This window comes from Poecilia reticulata, linkage group LG15 (genome assembly GCF_000633615.1).
Source record: "Poecilia reticulata strain Guanapo linkage group LG15, Guppy_female_1.0+MT, whole genome shotgun sequence".
Lineage (NCBI taxonomy): Eukaryota > Metazoa > Chordata > Actinopteri > Cyprinodontiformes > Poeciliidae > Poecilia > Poecilia reticulata.
The window spans coordinates 2,191,887-2,207,074 of NC_024345.1; the positions used below are offsets into that span (position 1 = coordinate 2,191,887).

The 15,188-nt window shown below is 40.9% G+C and overlaps 1 protein-coding gene across 2 annotated transcripts in view; it reads left to right on the forward strand.

Moving 5' to 3' along the window:
• meis1b (Meis homeobox 1 b) overlaps positions 1 to 15,188 on the forward strand; it is a 107,596-nt gene that overhangs the window by 62,878 nt on the left and 29,530 nt on the right. For both annotated transcript variants that reach the window (XM_008428865.2, XM_008428866.2), the window contains exon 9: positions 12,492 to 12,568. In XM_008428865.2, coding sequence (XP_008427087.1) covers positions 12,492 to 12,568 — 77 coding nt within the window. The remainder of the gene's footprint in view (positions 1 to 12,491; positions 12,569 to 15,188) is intronic.

Sequence of the window (15,188 nt, forward strand, 5' to 3'; positions counted from 1 at the left end):
CCCTTCAGGCAGATTCAGTTTGAATATTCAAACGTAACTTGTTTTTAGATTGTAATGTAATGTTTGGATGGTTTACAAGTATCATGATTACGACAGAATTCATTTTTACTAAAAGTAATTCATCGCAGTTGTGTCCCTTCTTGCCATTTTTCTTCTGCTTACCCCCCTGCCCCTCCCCAGCTCCCATATAACCTCAGTTGGGGAAACTATGAAACAGTTCAGTGTGTGGTTTCATTGTTGTATGTCAGAGAGATTGATGGCCTCATGTTGAAGCTGTGTTTCACACTAGTTCTATTTTTCATTATCAGCTATATGTGAGCAGCATGTGTGTGTGTGTGTGCGTGCATCTGTGTGTGTGGCTACAGGCTCAGTAACTCAGATATGCGAAACCATTCTCGGTTTGAAACCCACTAATCAGTTTACGGCAATCTGCAAACGCAGAGAGGGAGTCGACTGAAAACGTACACTTGGAGGCAAATTTAAACCCACTACCCAGACGCAATATTTTAAAAAAGGTGTTACAACAATGCCTTTGTTTGTTAGGGTGTGGAGTTCCCCACCATCGCTGTGGAATTTATTGGAGAGTGTGTGGCAAGTTTGACATGTGGTAGAATCGGGATAAATATTGTCTTAAGGCGGCATTCAATTTGGCTTGGAAACTCGAAGGATGGAAGGGCATAATATCTGGCTTCTTGTTCCAAGTAAAAACAAAAACAGTGGTAATTATATGTTGAGTTGGTGCTAGCTACCAATAAAAGTAAATAATAATGTCTTTCTTTTCATTTTGTGTTTTAAAACACAAAAAGAACATGCTTACATATATAAGTTGTATGACACGACACGTGCTGTTGCTAGAAAGAGACACAAACTGACAGATTCACAAACAAAATCAATATATCAACATATTAAAGACTAAGGCTTTAATTCTACCATCACAAATTTCAACTTCCTTTTGGAAAGTCCGTCTCATGAGAAAAAAAAAGAGATAAGTCTATTGTTAGCTTGACCTTATGGTGTCATCTAGCAATTTTGCTATCTTAGCTGTATGCTAGCAGCGAGCGTTTCCTAATCTCCCCCAATTCCCATTGCCAAATCATAGCCTAATTGAATAGAATTGTAAATTAGTTTCAGAAGATGTTAACATCTCCTATTTTATTGATTGTAGCCTTGGTCCCAAGTTGGGCTATTGATTGTTACCCCTGATAAAAGCAAAATGAATGTAAATATACTTCTGCTGGTTAATATTATTTACTTGAATTATAGAACTCCATTTTTTTCCCCAGCTGACAGAGTCGATTATATAAATCTGGTTGTAAACGTGTGTAAGGGTTTTTTTTGGTAGGTATGTCTTCTTTTTGTAGTCTCATAGAAAATGACCAAGTTACAAAATGGCCAGCAGCCTAATAATATAATATAATATAATATAATATAATATAATATAATATAATATAATATAATATAATATAATATAATGTATATGCCTATGTTTACCTCCCACCAGCACAGCACAGCTTCTGAGTGTGTCCCACGAGTTTGTTCAGCCATTCATACTGTACAATAATTGTGCTAGGTGTGAAATCACATTAGCAGTAGCTGTTAGCCATTATCCACTGGAGTGTGTTTGGCAATCCAGAGGATGGGTAGATGTTTTCTGTCTGGAGTCAACAGCTCAGTACATTTTACTTACAGCCAACTGCTGCAGCTTGCCCCAGATACATTTGCTGGGTGTGCGCGCGATTGCATATGCGGTTGTGCCATTATATTATTTGTAACTGTCAGCCTCATGTCTCTTTTGTTAAGGCGGAGTTGAATGTGTGCGTGCCTTTTGTGCCTCGTTCCATGCCGGCGCTTGATAGATGCTCCGGCTCTGCTGTTGTGGTAATCAGTTTGCACGTTGGCTGAACTAATTTATCAATTCAGTTCCTCCCACTTGTATTCTCGCCCATGCGTGAACCCTCTCTCTTTCGCCTGCTCTCTTTCTCCGCCTCAGACAAAACACTCCTTTCTGAAAGACCATGCAGGCTCCCTATCTTTTATGCAAGTCTTCTGCTTCTCTGACTTCACTCACCCATTACTCCTTTCTTCCATGACTTTTTGTCATTTTTTATTTTTCTGTAACACTCATCTGTCTTGGCTTACATTTTTGAACGATGATACTTTTGTTGTTGTTGTTTTTTTTTTTAAGGGACTCTAAAGAGATATCTAAAGCAGATATTTATAGATGAACTCTTGGGATATTGTAATTTCTACTCTTGCCCTATAATTATATGATTGACTTTTTTTTACTTAAACCACAGAAAAAGTACTTAATGTACAGGTCAACGTCGCATGAAACACATGGCCATAGGTTGGTGGTTTGTTCACTCTTGATCAGCTGACCCAAAGAGTCATTGTGATGGGGGACAGTCACGCACACAGACCCAAACACACACAAGTATGCATGTCAATGTTTGTGCATTTTCGTGTGATTTTTGTGTACGGTTGTCTGTCCAGTGGAGTGAGGCAAATCGTAGCTAGTGAACCAGGAGGTGAACGCAGGCGGGCAATAACTCATGGTGGAGGAGTTGGACTCTCGAACTGAAAGAAGAAATATCTGAAACCCAGCACCAATGGCCATCTATTTGTCTTGCTTCTCACCCTTGATTGTCTTAACGTCCTTAGAACCCAGGCTTTGCAATAGCTTTCCACTTCATCCACTCCAACATTTATTTTTCTCCGTTTGAAGCATTTTACGTTTAACAGCAGTTAGCTTTCTTCTCTTGTTACCCCGCTTGCTTCTCGAGAGCAGAACGAGGCCGAGGGTGCTGCTCACTTGTTTGTTACGACAGATTAAGTCATTGATTTGTAAAAGGGGTGCACTGATGGAGAAGGCCCGCTGCTGCACAAGATGAGGAAGGGCAGGGATGGAGCAGAATTAGGGGGAATGGAGAGAAACCGTCTGGTTTGAAAGAGAATGTGGGTACGGAGCATATCGGAGCTAATTGTCAAAGAGGTGAGTTAAATGGAGATGGAATGGAACAGAAGAGGAAAAGGTGGCAGCCAGATGGATAGTTAACAAAATGCTAAATATAGAGCAAAGTGGTGGAGTTAGAGGGAGGGGTAGATGTTCTCTGATTGACCAGAGATCTTACTGAAAGACGGAGGAAGAGAGCTGGAGTGCGAAAGCGTCATCTTTCACTAAGAGCCCTGCATCACCTCTTTCTGTCTTTTTGTACTTGCTGCTTCAAAGAGCATTTGGCAGCAATTGTGAAATACCTTTACCTAGTTCCAGCAACTCCCCAACTCCGATTCCTTTAACCAACCCCTGCGGGGGCCAACGGTGAGTTTCTAATTAAAACGTTGGGGGCAAAAGGGTAATTATTATAATGGCATAATAATATCGCCAAGGTTATTAGAATGTTCTCCGGTCACTAAATTGCTTCCTCTGAGAGATCGGATTTCAGTGGCATTACGTAAAGTCAGATTTCCTTGAAAGTCAGGTGAAATGAAATGAATCCCCTCCTGGCAGAGCTGCGATCTGAGATTTAGGTTCACAATTGTACGTCAAAGAGTCTAAAAAAAGCCTTTATTCTGTCATCGTGATGGCATATCCTTCAATTACTTTGACGTTTAGTTCTATTGGGAAGATTGCAAACTGCCTTCGTTTTGCCTGTGTTGTGTTGAACTCCCCAGTAGTGGCACGCAGTTTCTGCGCAGCCCTGTCCTATCAGCAGGTCGTACTATTTGTGTATAACAAGAGAACAGTTGTTTTTAGACTTAAAAATCATTGCTAAAAAGCTAGCTCCAAGCATTGTTGCTCGGAGCTTGCTGGTGGTCTTAGGGGCATCCCACTGTTTTCTCTCAGCTTTCCGCGGTACCTGACTGCGATGGGGCTTTGTAGATTCCTCTTACTCCCATTTAGACACCCCCTCATTCCCAGGCAGCCCCGAGGCAGCCCACCTCCAGCTGTGGCTGCTGTTCTCCGCACCGCTTGGTGCAAGTACCGATCGCTTTGGAGTGCCTCCCCCTTGCTCAAATAGGCAGTAATTACGGGCTTAAAGAGGTTTAGTGGTCCAGCAAACTACATAATCACCCCCTGAATTAGCCCCAGCTCATCAGCCTCAGTCCAATGAGCAGCAGTTACCGCTAGCACTGGCTAGCTCGCCGCACTCCCTTTTTCCTTTATTGCACAGAGGGAAGCGCAGCGGCAGGTGTTGTGCAACATCCGGCCCCCTTAATAAATTTAGCCTCCCTGGAGCTGGAGTAGGGAGGACTAATGAAGCACGCCTTCAACTCTCACTCAATGCAACCGCCAGCAAACAATACAAGATGCTTTTCTCAACAGGGCTCATTCTTTACATACCTTAGACGGCGAAACCTTCCTCTTAAACATGTTCGCGCACGCTAAAAAGCTTCCATATATAGGTTAGGAACTCACTCAGCTGTGTAGCTGTTGGATCATAACGCCCTGAAACGACAGAGCAACAGCTCCAGTGATGGCTGCCTACCAACAGCATTCACTGAGCCCTCAGACTCAGTGAATGATACTAATTATCTATTGTCCTCAAGCAGATGCAGGTAAATTGTCTAATCCAGTTTGTATTAAAGAGTAAATGACATACCTCTCACTCTGCCTATAAAGCTAATAAGTAGGGCTGCAACTAACGATCATTTTAGTGATCAATTAAAGTGATGATAAATCTGCTAAAAAGCATGTTTTGCAGATTTTACATCTACAGACACAAATAAGCAAACAACACAGTCCATTTTTAAATAAAAAAATAAACATTTTATTACCTAAAATGCAAAATCATCGTATTCCTTTAGTAAATCTGGACCATGTAAAGCTAAAATTTTGCCACTTGAGGACTTTTAGCTAAAACATATTTACAGAATGTTTTTTTTTTTATTATCTTTAATTCAAACTGTATATGTATTATTTGTACCGTTTGGCTTAATTACTGCTCTGAATATGTTTTTTATTTTTTTCACCAAATGACCCTTTTTTATTCTACACTCCAGTTAGCGATTAATAGATTACTAAAGTAGCTGTCAACTATTTTAATAATCTATTAATAGCGATTAATCCCCACTATGGTTTCAGCTTTACTGACAAGATTTATCTCATTCCTAAAGGCACAAGAGCATTGTTCCTAAGACAGTAACAAGTCAAAGCTCATTAATGAATTAAAAGTGTAAGAACCTCTGGTTTTACCTGCCATGTCTTCATTTCACAAAGAGGCCATTGAGAGATTTGACGACAAAAACATTTTTAAAGTGGGTTACTTTGCAAATATAAAAATTTTCCCCTTAAAAGAGGATGGTGAATTATTCATGCAGGCTTTGAGCTGATTTGCCATGGACCAACATCATAAAAAAAAACAAAAAAAAAAACACTTTGCACTTCTTTTTTTTTTTTTTTAAACATGAGCTTTTATTAGTTAGCTAAAACATTTTAGATTCAGGTTTAAGTCACACCGTCGTAGTTAGCTCCCTTTAACTCTCTCAGAAGAGCTGTTTTCCACAGTTTGATTTCGGATCGGAGCAGCTCGAATCAGAGGAAATTAGGTTAGGGGTGCTTTGTGTCTTTTCCTCTCCGGCTCTGTTGTTGTTTTGTTCAGCCTCACTCTCTATTCTTTTTGTCTTTAATCCCCCCCTTTTCTCCCAGAGCCCGCCTTGTTGCCGGGTCCCTGCTCCCTAATGAAGTCAAAGGGATGTCAGTCGCTGCCACCTACACAGAAAGGAATTTGAAATGGCGCTGCTCTCACAGAGGCAGCGTGAACAAACACGAGTGTGAAACTTCAACTGAATGAGCAGGAAAATTGGGAAATTGAAGGGGCTTGCTGTAGCTTAGACGGCGCGAGCTTACGGTTCGGAACGCCTGGTTTTAAAGTCCACGCTCGCTCTCGGGGGTTTCGGGATATTTGTTAGCGCTTTGCTTCTCCAAATATTTAAAGTAATCTCATACATGTCTGGCAGGAGCTGGGCTCCGCAGTTTATATGCGTGTGCGAATGAGACAGTTTGGTATGATGCAGCCAAAAGGCCTCGGGATTAGCTGTCAGGCATTCCTGATGGACAGCTCAGTTTCCATTGAGATTTAACCGGCGGACTCGGAGGATTCGGCCATGTGAGCACCAGGTTTTTTTTCCGTGGCGGGACGGTTACAGCAATTAAAAATCTTTTTGGAAGCGAAGATGCGCTCTAATTAAAAGTTGTTTACTGTGAATCGTTCCATTTAATTCTTTTTTTGCATCGTCGTGCCTTGTGGCCAAGACCAACCATCTGCCGGAAAAGTAGGCAGACTTAAAATATCATTGACCCATGTTTGCGATCCACAGATTGTGCAGTGTCACGGCCTCGCTTCCACGGGACGCTACATTGCGACAACATATGATTTTCCTCTTTGGTATTCCCCCCACCCTCCGCCCATATTTCAATGGTTGCTTTTTTATAACGCTAATGTGGCATGTCAAGGCTTTTAACATGATGCACATAGGCTCGGGGAGCTCAGCTTTAAATAGAAGAAAATGCAATGATAACACCTAATGGCTAAGAAGGGAATGCGCAAGGGTGTAATTATACACACACTGGGATGGTGTGTTTGGAAAATGTAGTGTGCATGTTTTTAATTATATATCTGAAATGATCTGCCAGGTTTTCAGAAACCAAGCTATAAAGTGTGGAACTGTTTTTGCTCTAAAGATAAAAGGAGAGTTTGAAAACATCGAAGGAACCTAGAAGTGTGTCTTCTTTTTATGCATCTTTTGCATCTCCTGCTGAATTGTTTTGCTTCTTATTGCAATCAGGATGCTTGGGTCGAACTAAGCAGTTTGATTTAAGTCTGAGCAATGAATCAAATTTATGTCTTCGAATTTCAACTTGGGTTCCAAAAATCCCAAAGGCGTAGATAGATCTGCCCTTATGGATAGGGAACATTGTCACCGATGCCCAATCTGGAGCTTATTTTCCAATATCTGGATTGATACAGATATTAACAATGAAACATATAGATTAACGTTTGTTTGTTTGTTTGTTTGTTGAGTCCTTTTGGTTCTACATTTACTTGTAAGCTATTTCGTACAGTCCTGTTTCTATTTTCATGGCCAGTAATGATTCGGTTCTAGGTTGGACACGGGATAGGAGGACTAAAATAGGGATCCGACAGAATATTTACGCTCTCATCTCTTTGTCAGATATCCATTTCCACATCTCCTCTTGCTGCCCCCCCTGCCCCCCTCCTGTCCGTCCCACTCTTGTTCTCGTCTGAGGACGTCCTGGGAGGAAGACGGTCAGACAGGAAGAGGGAGATGTTACCGAAACCTCTCTTACCCACCCGCACGCGCATCTGTCCATACAGCCGCGCAAAAGCTGAGCTCTCACATGTGCGCGGCCGAGCTAGCTGAGCGAATGCGTCAATGCTGACCTGCAAAGCGAATTATTGTTTGGTCATAATAGACGCACATAGCACTCTGACACATAACTCCATTTGATAAGACACAGGCAGGAGAAAGAAGAAGAAACAGAAACGGGTTCCACCCTCCCCAGCACCCAGATCCTGTGGGCCCTGCAGAGAGTATAAATTCTCATGAAAGGAGTTGTATATTTGGAGAAGACATATCATTAAGATAGGCTCGGGGAAGAGGGGAAGGGAGGGAAGGATGCGCAGAAACTTTCCATCTGCTCTTTTAAAGAACATGTTATTGCTTTTCGCACTGAAGGCCTTCCTTAGCTCCGTCTCTCCCTCCCTCGTCCAACCCGCCGAACCACAGCCAGAATCACTCAAAGACAATGGTGAAACCCGGCGACTCGTTGCCGGGCGAGAAACTAAATCACTGTGTTTTGTCAGATAGGAGCTAATTTGGAGGCTTAGCATTGAGGAGGACAAAATAGTTTTTGTCCTCCTCAATGCTTGTTTGGCTTCCTGGCCAAGTTGCGCTCGTCACTCCGCTCTGTTTGTGTTTGCTTTTTTTTTTTTTTTTTTTTGGGAAAGCTGTTACGGAAAATTAGAAGCAGGATCAGAATAAAGGAAAAACCACTGAAGCACAGCTATGAATGAAATCTTATTTTGCTTCCAGTGACCCAGGCTCTTTTAACTTTTGGGATCCCAATAAATAGACATTTTTGAAGGTCATTCAAACTTTCTTTGAATTACAGTTGTCATTTCGACTCATTACGTCTGACTATGGCAGCATTTTGTGTTGTGTGCTTGAAAATCTGTAAAGTAGAATGGAGAACAGATAAAAAGCTGTTTTAAGTCTGTGGTTCATATTAGATTCGGCATACAAATAAAAAAAATAAGAAAAAGTGTGTCTGGCAGACTTCTCCTAAATAAGACAACCTCTTTATTCAGTTGTGACATTTTTTGAAAGTGATTGGTTTTGTTTGAATTCTTCAAGATGCTGGATGCGAGTGCATGTGTTGTCATTTATTCATAGTTTTGCACATTTATCTGACATTTTAATAGGAAAGTTCAACCAAGGGCTACATCTACCACTGGTGTCTGGACGATTATTGTACAGGTCAACCATTACTTTGTGCCTTGTGCTGTTTTGTAAGAGATTTAAAATACATTTTAAAAAGGAGTACTTTGAAATTAGCCTGGATCTTGATGAGCAGTGAGAATAAAAATCAGCCAAAATCCAACAGAGCCTGACCTTTACCTTCCTAATACATAACTCTGCTTGATTCTCATCCCCTTTCAGTGGTCCGTCCGAGTTTTCTCCCATTAAGCAGGATTTCCATGGTTGAGTTTCACAGTGATCCTGTGATTTCACAACAAGGAGAAGTTGTTACCGATGAAATAAATTTTCTGCACTGTTTTAGTATTGTAGTCTGCTTTTAGTTTTAGCAATATTATTGAATTAATATTAACAGCTGCCTCATTTGGCTCGGCACGACCAACTGTTAGCTTCCTCTGGCTAACCGTTATCCAGTAACAACCATTAGTCATTAACAGCTGTTAGCCGGTTCTGAACTGGATAACTCTTCAATGCACCAAGATTTTTTCAAATACAGTCCAGAATGGTATGCACTTTGTTCTCAAAATCCGAAACAGGAGTGTTTTCAGTGGGTTTTTGGCATTAGGACGATATTAGAATAAAACAAACATAAGAAACTGCCACACATTAACCTGTGTAACCTGGAGTGTAATTTTTATACTGATTGCAGAGTCCTTAAAATACAGTTTGTGAAGTTAACAAAGGAAAAAACAACAAAGGCCCTTATGTTTTTACAAAAATATTACAAAATTCTGATCTTGTGTATTTCTCATGAACTCGGTGTCATGCACCATCTTGTCTCGTGAGCTCACGTATTGTTACTCCCCGACCAGCCAGTTTAAAATAACTTCCTCATTGCATCGGCTTCTTTCTTTCTCTTCTTGACGTCGCCCGAAATCACGCTCACCCAACCAACCCCCATTTTCCCACTGCCTAAAATTCTGATTACATGAGTGTGACTAGTGTTGTGGATCAGGTTTTGTGTCCATGCCTAGAAGCTACGGAGAGCGGAGCATTGAGAAAGGACGTGCTTGTGTTGAGCTGTGGCCGCTGGCATGGCTGAAGCCCCTTCGGTATCACGAGGAAGACACTCCTGCCTTCAGTTCCATGACACGCAGAATAGACTCATTGATCAGGGTTGGTCAGATCTTGTTGAAGAAGGGAGATTTTTGAAGACATCTTTTTTTCACATGATTTGTTGACATTAATATGTCAGCGGAGAATTTATGCGATTTCTCTTCGTAAGCCAGGAGGGCACAATGCCCCGTCTTGTATTGGTAGATTTAACGGATCCTTTGTTCGCTTATGCTCCTCATTTCCACAGAGATTTGGTAAAATTAATCTGATTAGTTTTTATGACATCCTACTGACATATAAACCGATAAATTGATATACAACCGACTTTGAAATACACCTCTGCTTTCGTAGACGTATCGCTACGTCAAAATGAGGCGGGCGGCTAAACGGCAGCGCTGTCGCGTTTTACGCAGTAAGCGTTTTACACGCAAATTTATTTTACGGTTCTTGCAAATCTGACATTATCTGATCAGCTTCCAACATGTCCTCGTGCACACACGTACGCAAACGTACACAATAACGGGGCGTAATCTCTGCAACCACACACTTCCAGAGGAGCACAGGAAAAAAAAACCCCCAAAAAACGGTTGATGAAGTGGACACAAATTTGGCCGGAGGCGACAATGCAATTATAACTTAGCGCATGAAATTAGCTTCCTTGTGTTTCCATTCCCCGCAACCAATCACATGGATAAGGGAATGCTGGGGGAAAAGAGAAAAAAACGAGTCTCCTCTCACGCTCTGTCCTCCTTGCTCAGCATTAAACACAATCCTGGTCATTATGTGCTGGAAAAACTGTAATAAAAAAATGAGAAAGCTGGCGCCAGACTGATTTTTCTTGTCTGATTGACTATCATGAGTCTGTCGCCTTGTTAGGCACACTGCAAACACCGGCCACATGCATGGTGTCAGTGTTGGTCACTCTAATTTGGGATGCAAGTCATAAATGCCAGCAACAGAAGTTATGCTTTTTTTTTTGTCTTTTCTAGGTTTTTCAGTGACATTTATTGGTTTCATAAAACCAAAATGCTTGAGTAAATCAAACCCTTTGGTCGGTAAAATGTTCCTTTTTTTTTAATTAGCGTATCTTATGTAAACGGATACACAATAATTTCCAGTGTGTTCAGACACACTGGTCGTGAAATTACTTGCGCGTCGTTCACCTCTGGCTTTTCTTCATCATCCCTCCTCTTCTCTTTTTATGGCCTGCTTACGGCACAGACCCGGATTTGTCTCACTCATGAACCGGACATTGTGCTGCATGAAACAGTCCAAGCCAACATGATGCCACATGCTCTCATGTAAATCCACATACTCCTTCAGTGCACATCCGCCTGCTATATATATAAACAGGTGGCTCAGCGTTAACTGTTCTCAGCTGGTTCGTGGTGGGAGGGGGTGGACTCGTAAAGCCGCTTTGAAACAGGCTCAGTTTAACTGTCCAGTCGGATGCAACAATATGCATTCAGGTTTCCTTTTAGCATCCAAAAATAAGCCAGTAACCTAAAGTTGATTCATTTAGTTCCAGTTTATGAGTCTGACCTGCCAGAGCGTTCGCGAAAGACTCCGGCTGCATTTCCGTTGACTTTAAAAGTGCGCAAATTGAAATTGCATAAATAAATTTGCTTAATGGAAAAAGGTCAATTTTGAAAAAAACCTCGTGTTTTTCGATTAAAAAATTTTTTGCACTAGGATGAGGTGATGTTTTGTTTGTATCAAAGTTCGTGTGTTTCGCAAAACTGCAATGGAAACACTTTTTTGTTTCGTCTCAAACGAGCCGTGCATTCAACAACCGGATGTTACCAGGAAAGACGGAGAAGACGACAGGAACTGGGTGGAGGACGATGACCTGGCATGTTTATTAATGATTTATCATGTGAACAAACACATTCACGTGATCTTAGCTGTATTTCTTATTTAATGAAAACACCGCAATTGTGAAAATGTGTTTTTTCGACCAATATTAAAGTTTTGCACACATTTATAATGGAAATGCAGCTTCTTGGAGTGTTTCTCTGTGTGTGGGAATGTGAGACTGTATGAGATTTTATCACGGTATAGGAACCATATGGTGCTTCAGCAGACAAGCCCTTTAAATATCGAGGTCTTTTAATATTGAAAGTTTTTGTGCATTGGAATTTGGAAAAAAATCACAGACGCTCACTCCTAAAATCTTTATAAAGGTATTAAGAGTTCGCTTAGATTTGTTGAACTGAAGTTATTTAACCCTTTAAAGACCTCTTAAACCAGATTAAAAGCCTCACTGAGAAGGTATTATGTATTCCTAGGGAATCCCCTCTTCCTCTTTTAAGATGGAGGATAAAAGAAAGCAAGGACGCATTCGTGAAAATGTATCAATCTTGGCAGCAAAAAAAGAGCAAACCTAACGGTTAAATCGGTGTTACAATCTATAACCAGCGGGAGTGAAGACAAAGGATTACGTGAGTGTTAACCGTCTTTGCTTGTCTTTATTCCGTTGGGTCGACGCTACGTTTTCTCATCTCACTGATTACATATGCAGCGGGGTGAAAGGGGGGGTGTCGATGCGAATATATTTGTGTAAGAGGCTGCCTAATTACCAGAGCTGGTTCTCCACTTCACTTAACTTTCTAATTGGCTTGCCTTTTTGGCTGCCATTAATTACAAGATTTCATATTTCATTAATGAATTGTGTGTGTGTGTGTGTGAGGGGGGGGTTATTGATGCACTCATACACCAACTTACAGTATAAATCTAGATATAGACACAGCCTGTGAGACTGAACACACACGTCTCATTTCTACCTGCGTGGTTTTTTTGTTTTTTTTTTTGCTCATGTGATTGTTCACATCAAGACCCTCAACTCAGAAAACTATAAGCCTCCTTAATCAATTTGTGGTTATTTTTCTTTTTACATTTTTCTTCTTCTCATGCATGTTGTCTTTCTCCTCCCTCAGCATCCCTACCCCTCAGAAGAACAGAAGAAACAGCTGGCGCAGGACACAGGACTCACCATCCTACAAGTGAACAACTGGTAAGTCACTTCAGAGTTTACATGCAGTCGATTTTTTTTTTTGTTTTTTTTGGGGTGGGACCGCCTGGGGCTATCCTAGTTCTTAATGATTGGAATTAATGCCTCCCCTCCTCCCCTACTTTTCATCCCTCTCTTACTGAATTCCTCCTCAACCCAGATCAATCCATGTGAGGAGATATGGCCTGGAGTGGTTTTTCTCTTTCTTTTTTTTTTTTCCCTCAAAAGGCAACTGCTTAACTCAGCCCTGACATGAGCACCATGTAAATTAACTATCTTTTAAAAAAAAAATCCAATAACATCATTCATTATGTGCAAGTTAGATGAGGGATGATCACTTGAAAAGTGGTAGCTTACAGGGTAATTATAGGTGTTTGGCCCATTCATTTCAGGGTTTACGGATTCTGTTTTAGCATTACTGTAATTAACGTTCATTCTAATCTTTGGGCTTATTTTGTCTAAATTGATTGCAATATTTAAGCAGAATGCTAAAATCTAGGATTCATTTTACTCATAATAGCAAAAAGTACTAATTGCTTAGATTTGTTGTCCTTTTTAGCAACTTTAGTCATTTTTTTTAGCAGTACATGCAGCTCATGAGACATTATGTTGAGGTCACTAGATGAGATGAATTTTTTTTTTTTACTATGGAGGACTTCAGTTTGTTTTTACCGGTGTAGGTTTTACAAACTGCATTTTAATAACCAGTCTAGAATAATCTTAATGGACCTCTACAGAATACTTCGCCATGACCGTCTCAGATCTCACATGCCATGTGTACCATACGTGTGTCACTGCTATAGTATTTGAACCATGACCAGCTAGTATCCTGCAGGTCTCCTGAGACACAAACTCTGCATTGACGGAAACTCACCATGGCATACCAGATGCTTGAAAGTGAAAGTGAAACTGGTGGTGTGATCTACTTCATGGCTTTTCTGACCACTGTAAATTTCACATCTTTCATCCCAATCTACGCACATAATCCATGCTGCTTTAAAAGCAACAAAAAACGTGAAAGATGAGACACTTTGAAAACTTTCAAATCTGCATTAATTCCTCATCTTTAGATTTGCTGAATGTGTGTTTTTCACATTTAAGACAGCATACATGACAAGCGAAGCACCAGTCTGAGAGCAACTTATGTATTTTAGATTGACTATACAAATCAGATGCTGATTTCTTGCATGCCTATATGATCCTTGGGTGTAGGAGTTGTTTGTATCTCTTCGGTTACCCAGTTATCTTTCTTCTTTTTTTGACTGGCTACATTAAATATTGAAACTTAAATGTTTTGAAAGTTCTGGGAACTTCTTTAGTGCTAACTGTGTTGGTACGATGGATGTCATTAAACCTATTTTAGGGACCTGAAGTCTCTGTAAAATTGTTTTAAGCCCCTCTAAATAATTTGGTGTTTGTTGTTATTATTATTATTATTATTATTATTATTATTATTATTATTATTATTATTATGTTGTTGTTAAAAAAAACTGCCAACACATTCAATATAATTTGGCCAGAATGTGCCACAAATAATTCTGTTTATCTTGGCAACATTCACTAAGAAATCATTTTGTTATATTGATCAGTTGTTCACAGTCATATTTTGTACTGTGAGGTTTCCATTACCCCAGAAACTAGTTGTATAAAAGCAACTTCTCAGTTTTTGTTTGAGAGGTTTTCTACCTTCCTGCTCTGTTTGCTCAGATCCTGGGGGCTAAACCACCCCTTTCCTTTAAACCTAGAGACGGCCCTGGTTGCTACCCAGCCCAAAGAGCAGAGCTCATTAACTGAACATTGCATCTGAACGATTACTTTCTTTCTGACTTCGCTACAAGTGTTTTAACTCCCCATTACATCAGCGCTTAAATGAGTCAATATCACAAGATCTCATAGCTCCAGTATTTCAAATATTTTTGGGGCAACTTTAGCTTTTAAAGTCATCCTTGTTAAGAAGGGGCCCCACTTGGAAGTCTACAGCCTGGCTGCTAACCTGCCTCTGCAAATTACCGCTCTGCGAGTGCCAACTAGGCAGCTAATTGCAAACAAGTGTGACTGGCCAGGCTCATAAAATAAGGTTGCTAACTATCCGTTTTAACCTTAGGTAACACTGTTAAAGGTGGAAAGGGGCCCTATGTCCTCGCGCGGCCGGTCTTATCAGTGAGATAGCTATCAGCACATGCTTAGCGTTATTAGCCGTGTCTAATTAAAGGGGCTGAAGCCCGGGTAGCCGAGGCACGGCCCTGGCAGAGCGCGTTTGATCTGCGCAGCCCTTAAAATAATCCTTGAAAGCGCCTTGCGAGGTGCGGGCATAAAAACGAGTGGAGGAGAGGCGAGAAGAAAACGATGAGCGGCCTAGCGAGAGTGAAAAATAGATGAAGAGTAACAAAAAAAAAAAGAAGGGTGAGAAGGACAAGAAGGAAGGGAAAAGATGAGGCCCGATAACTCCCCCATTACCAGCCGTCTAATGATGTTAGCATTATTCGCAGCCATTGTTCGGTCCGAGACCTCAGAGATGTTAGATTAGGGTATGATGGATCAGTCTGTGGAGGATTATACCCAACACAAACATACACACACACACACACACACACACACACACACACACACACACACACACACA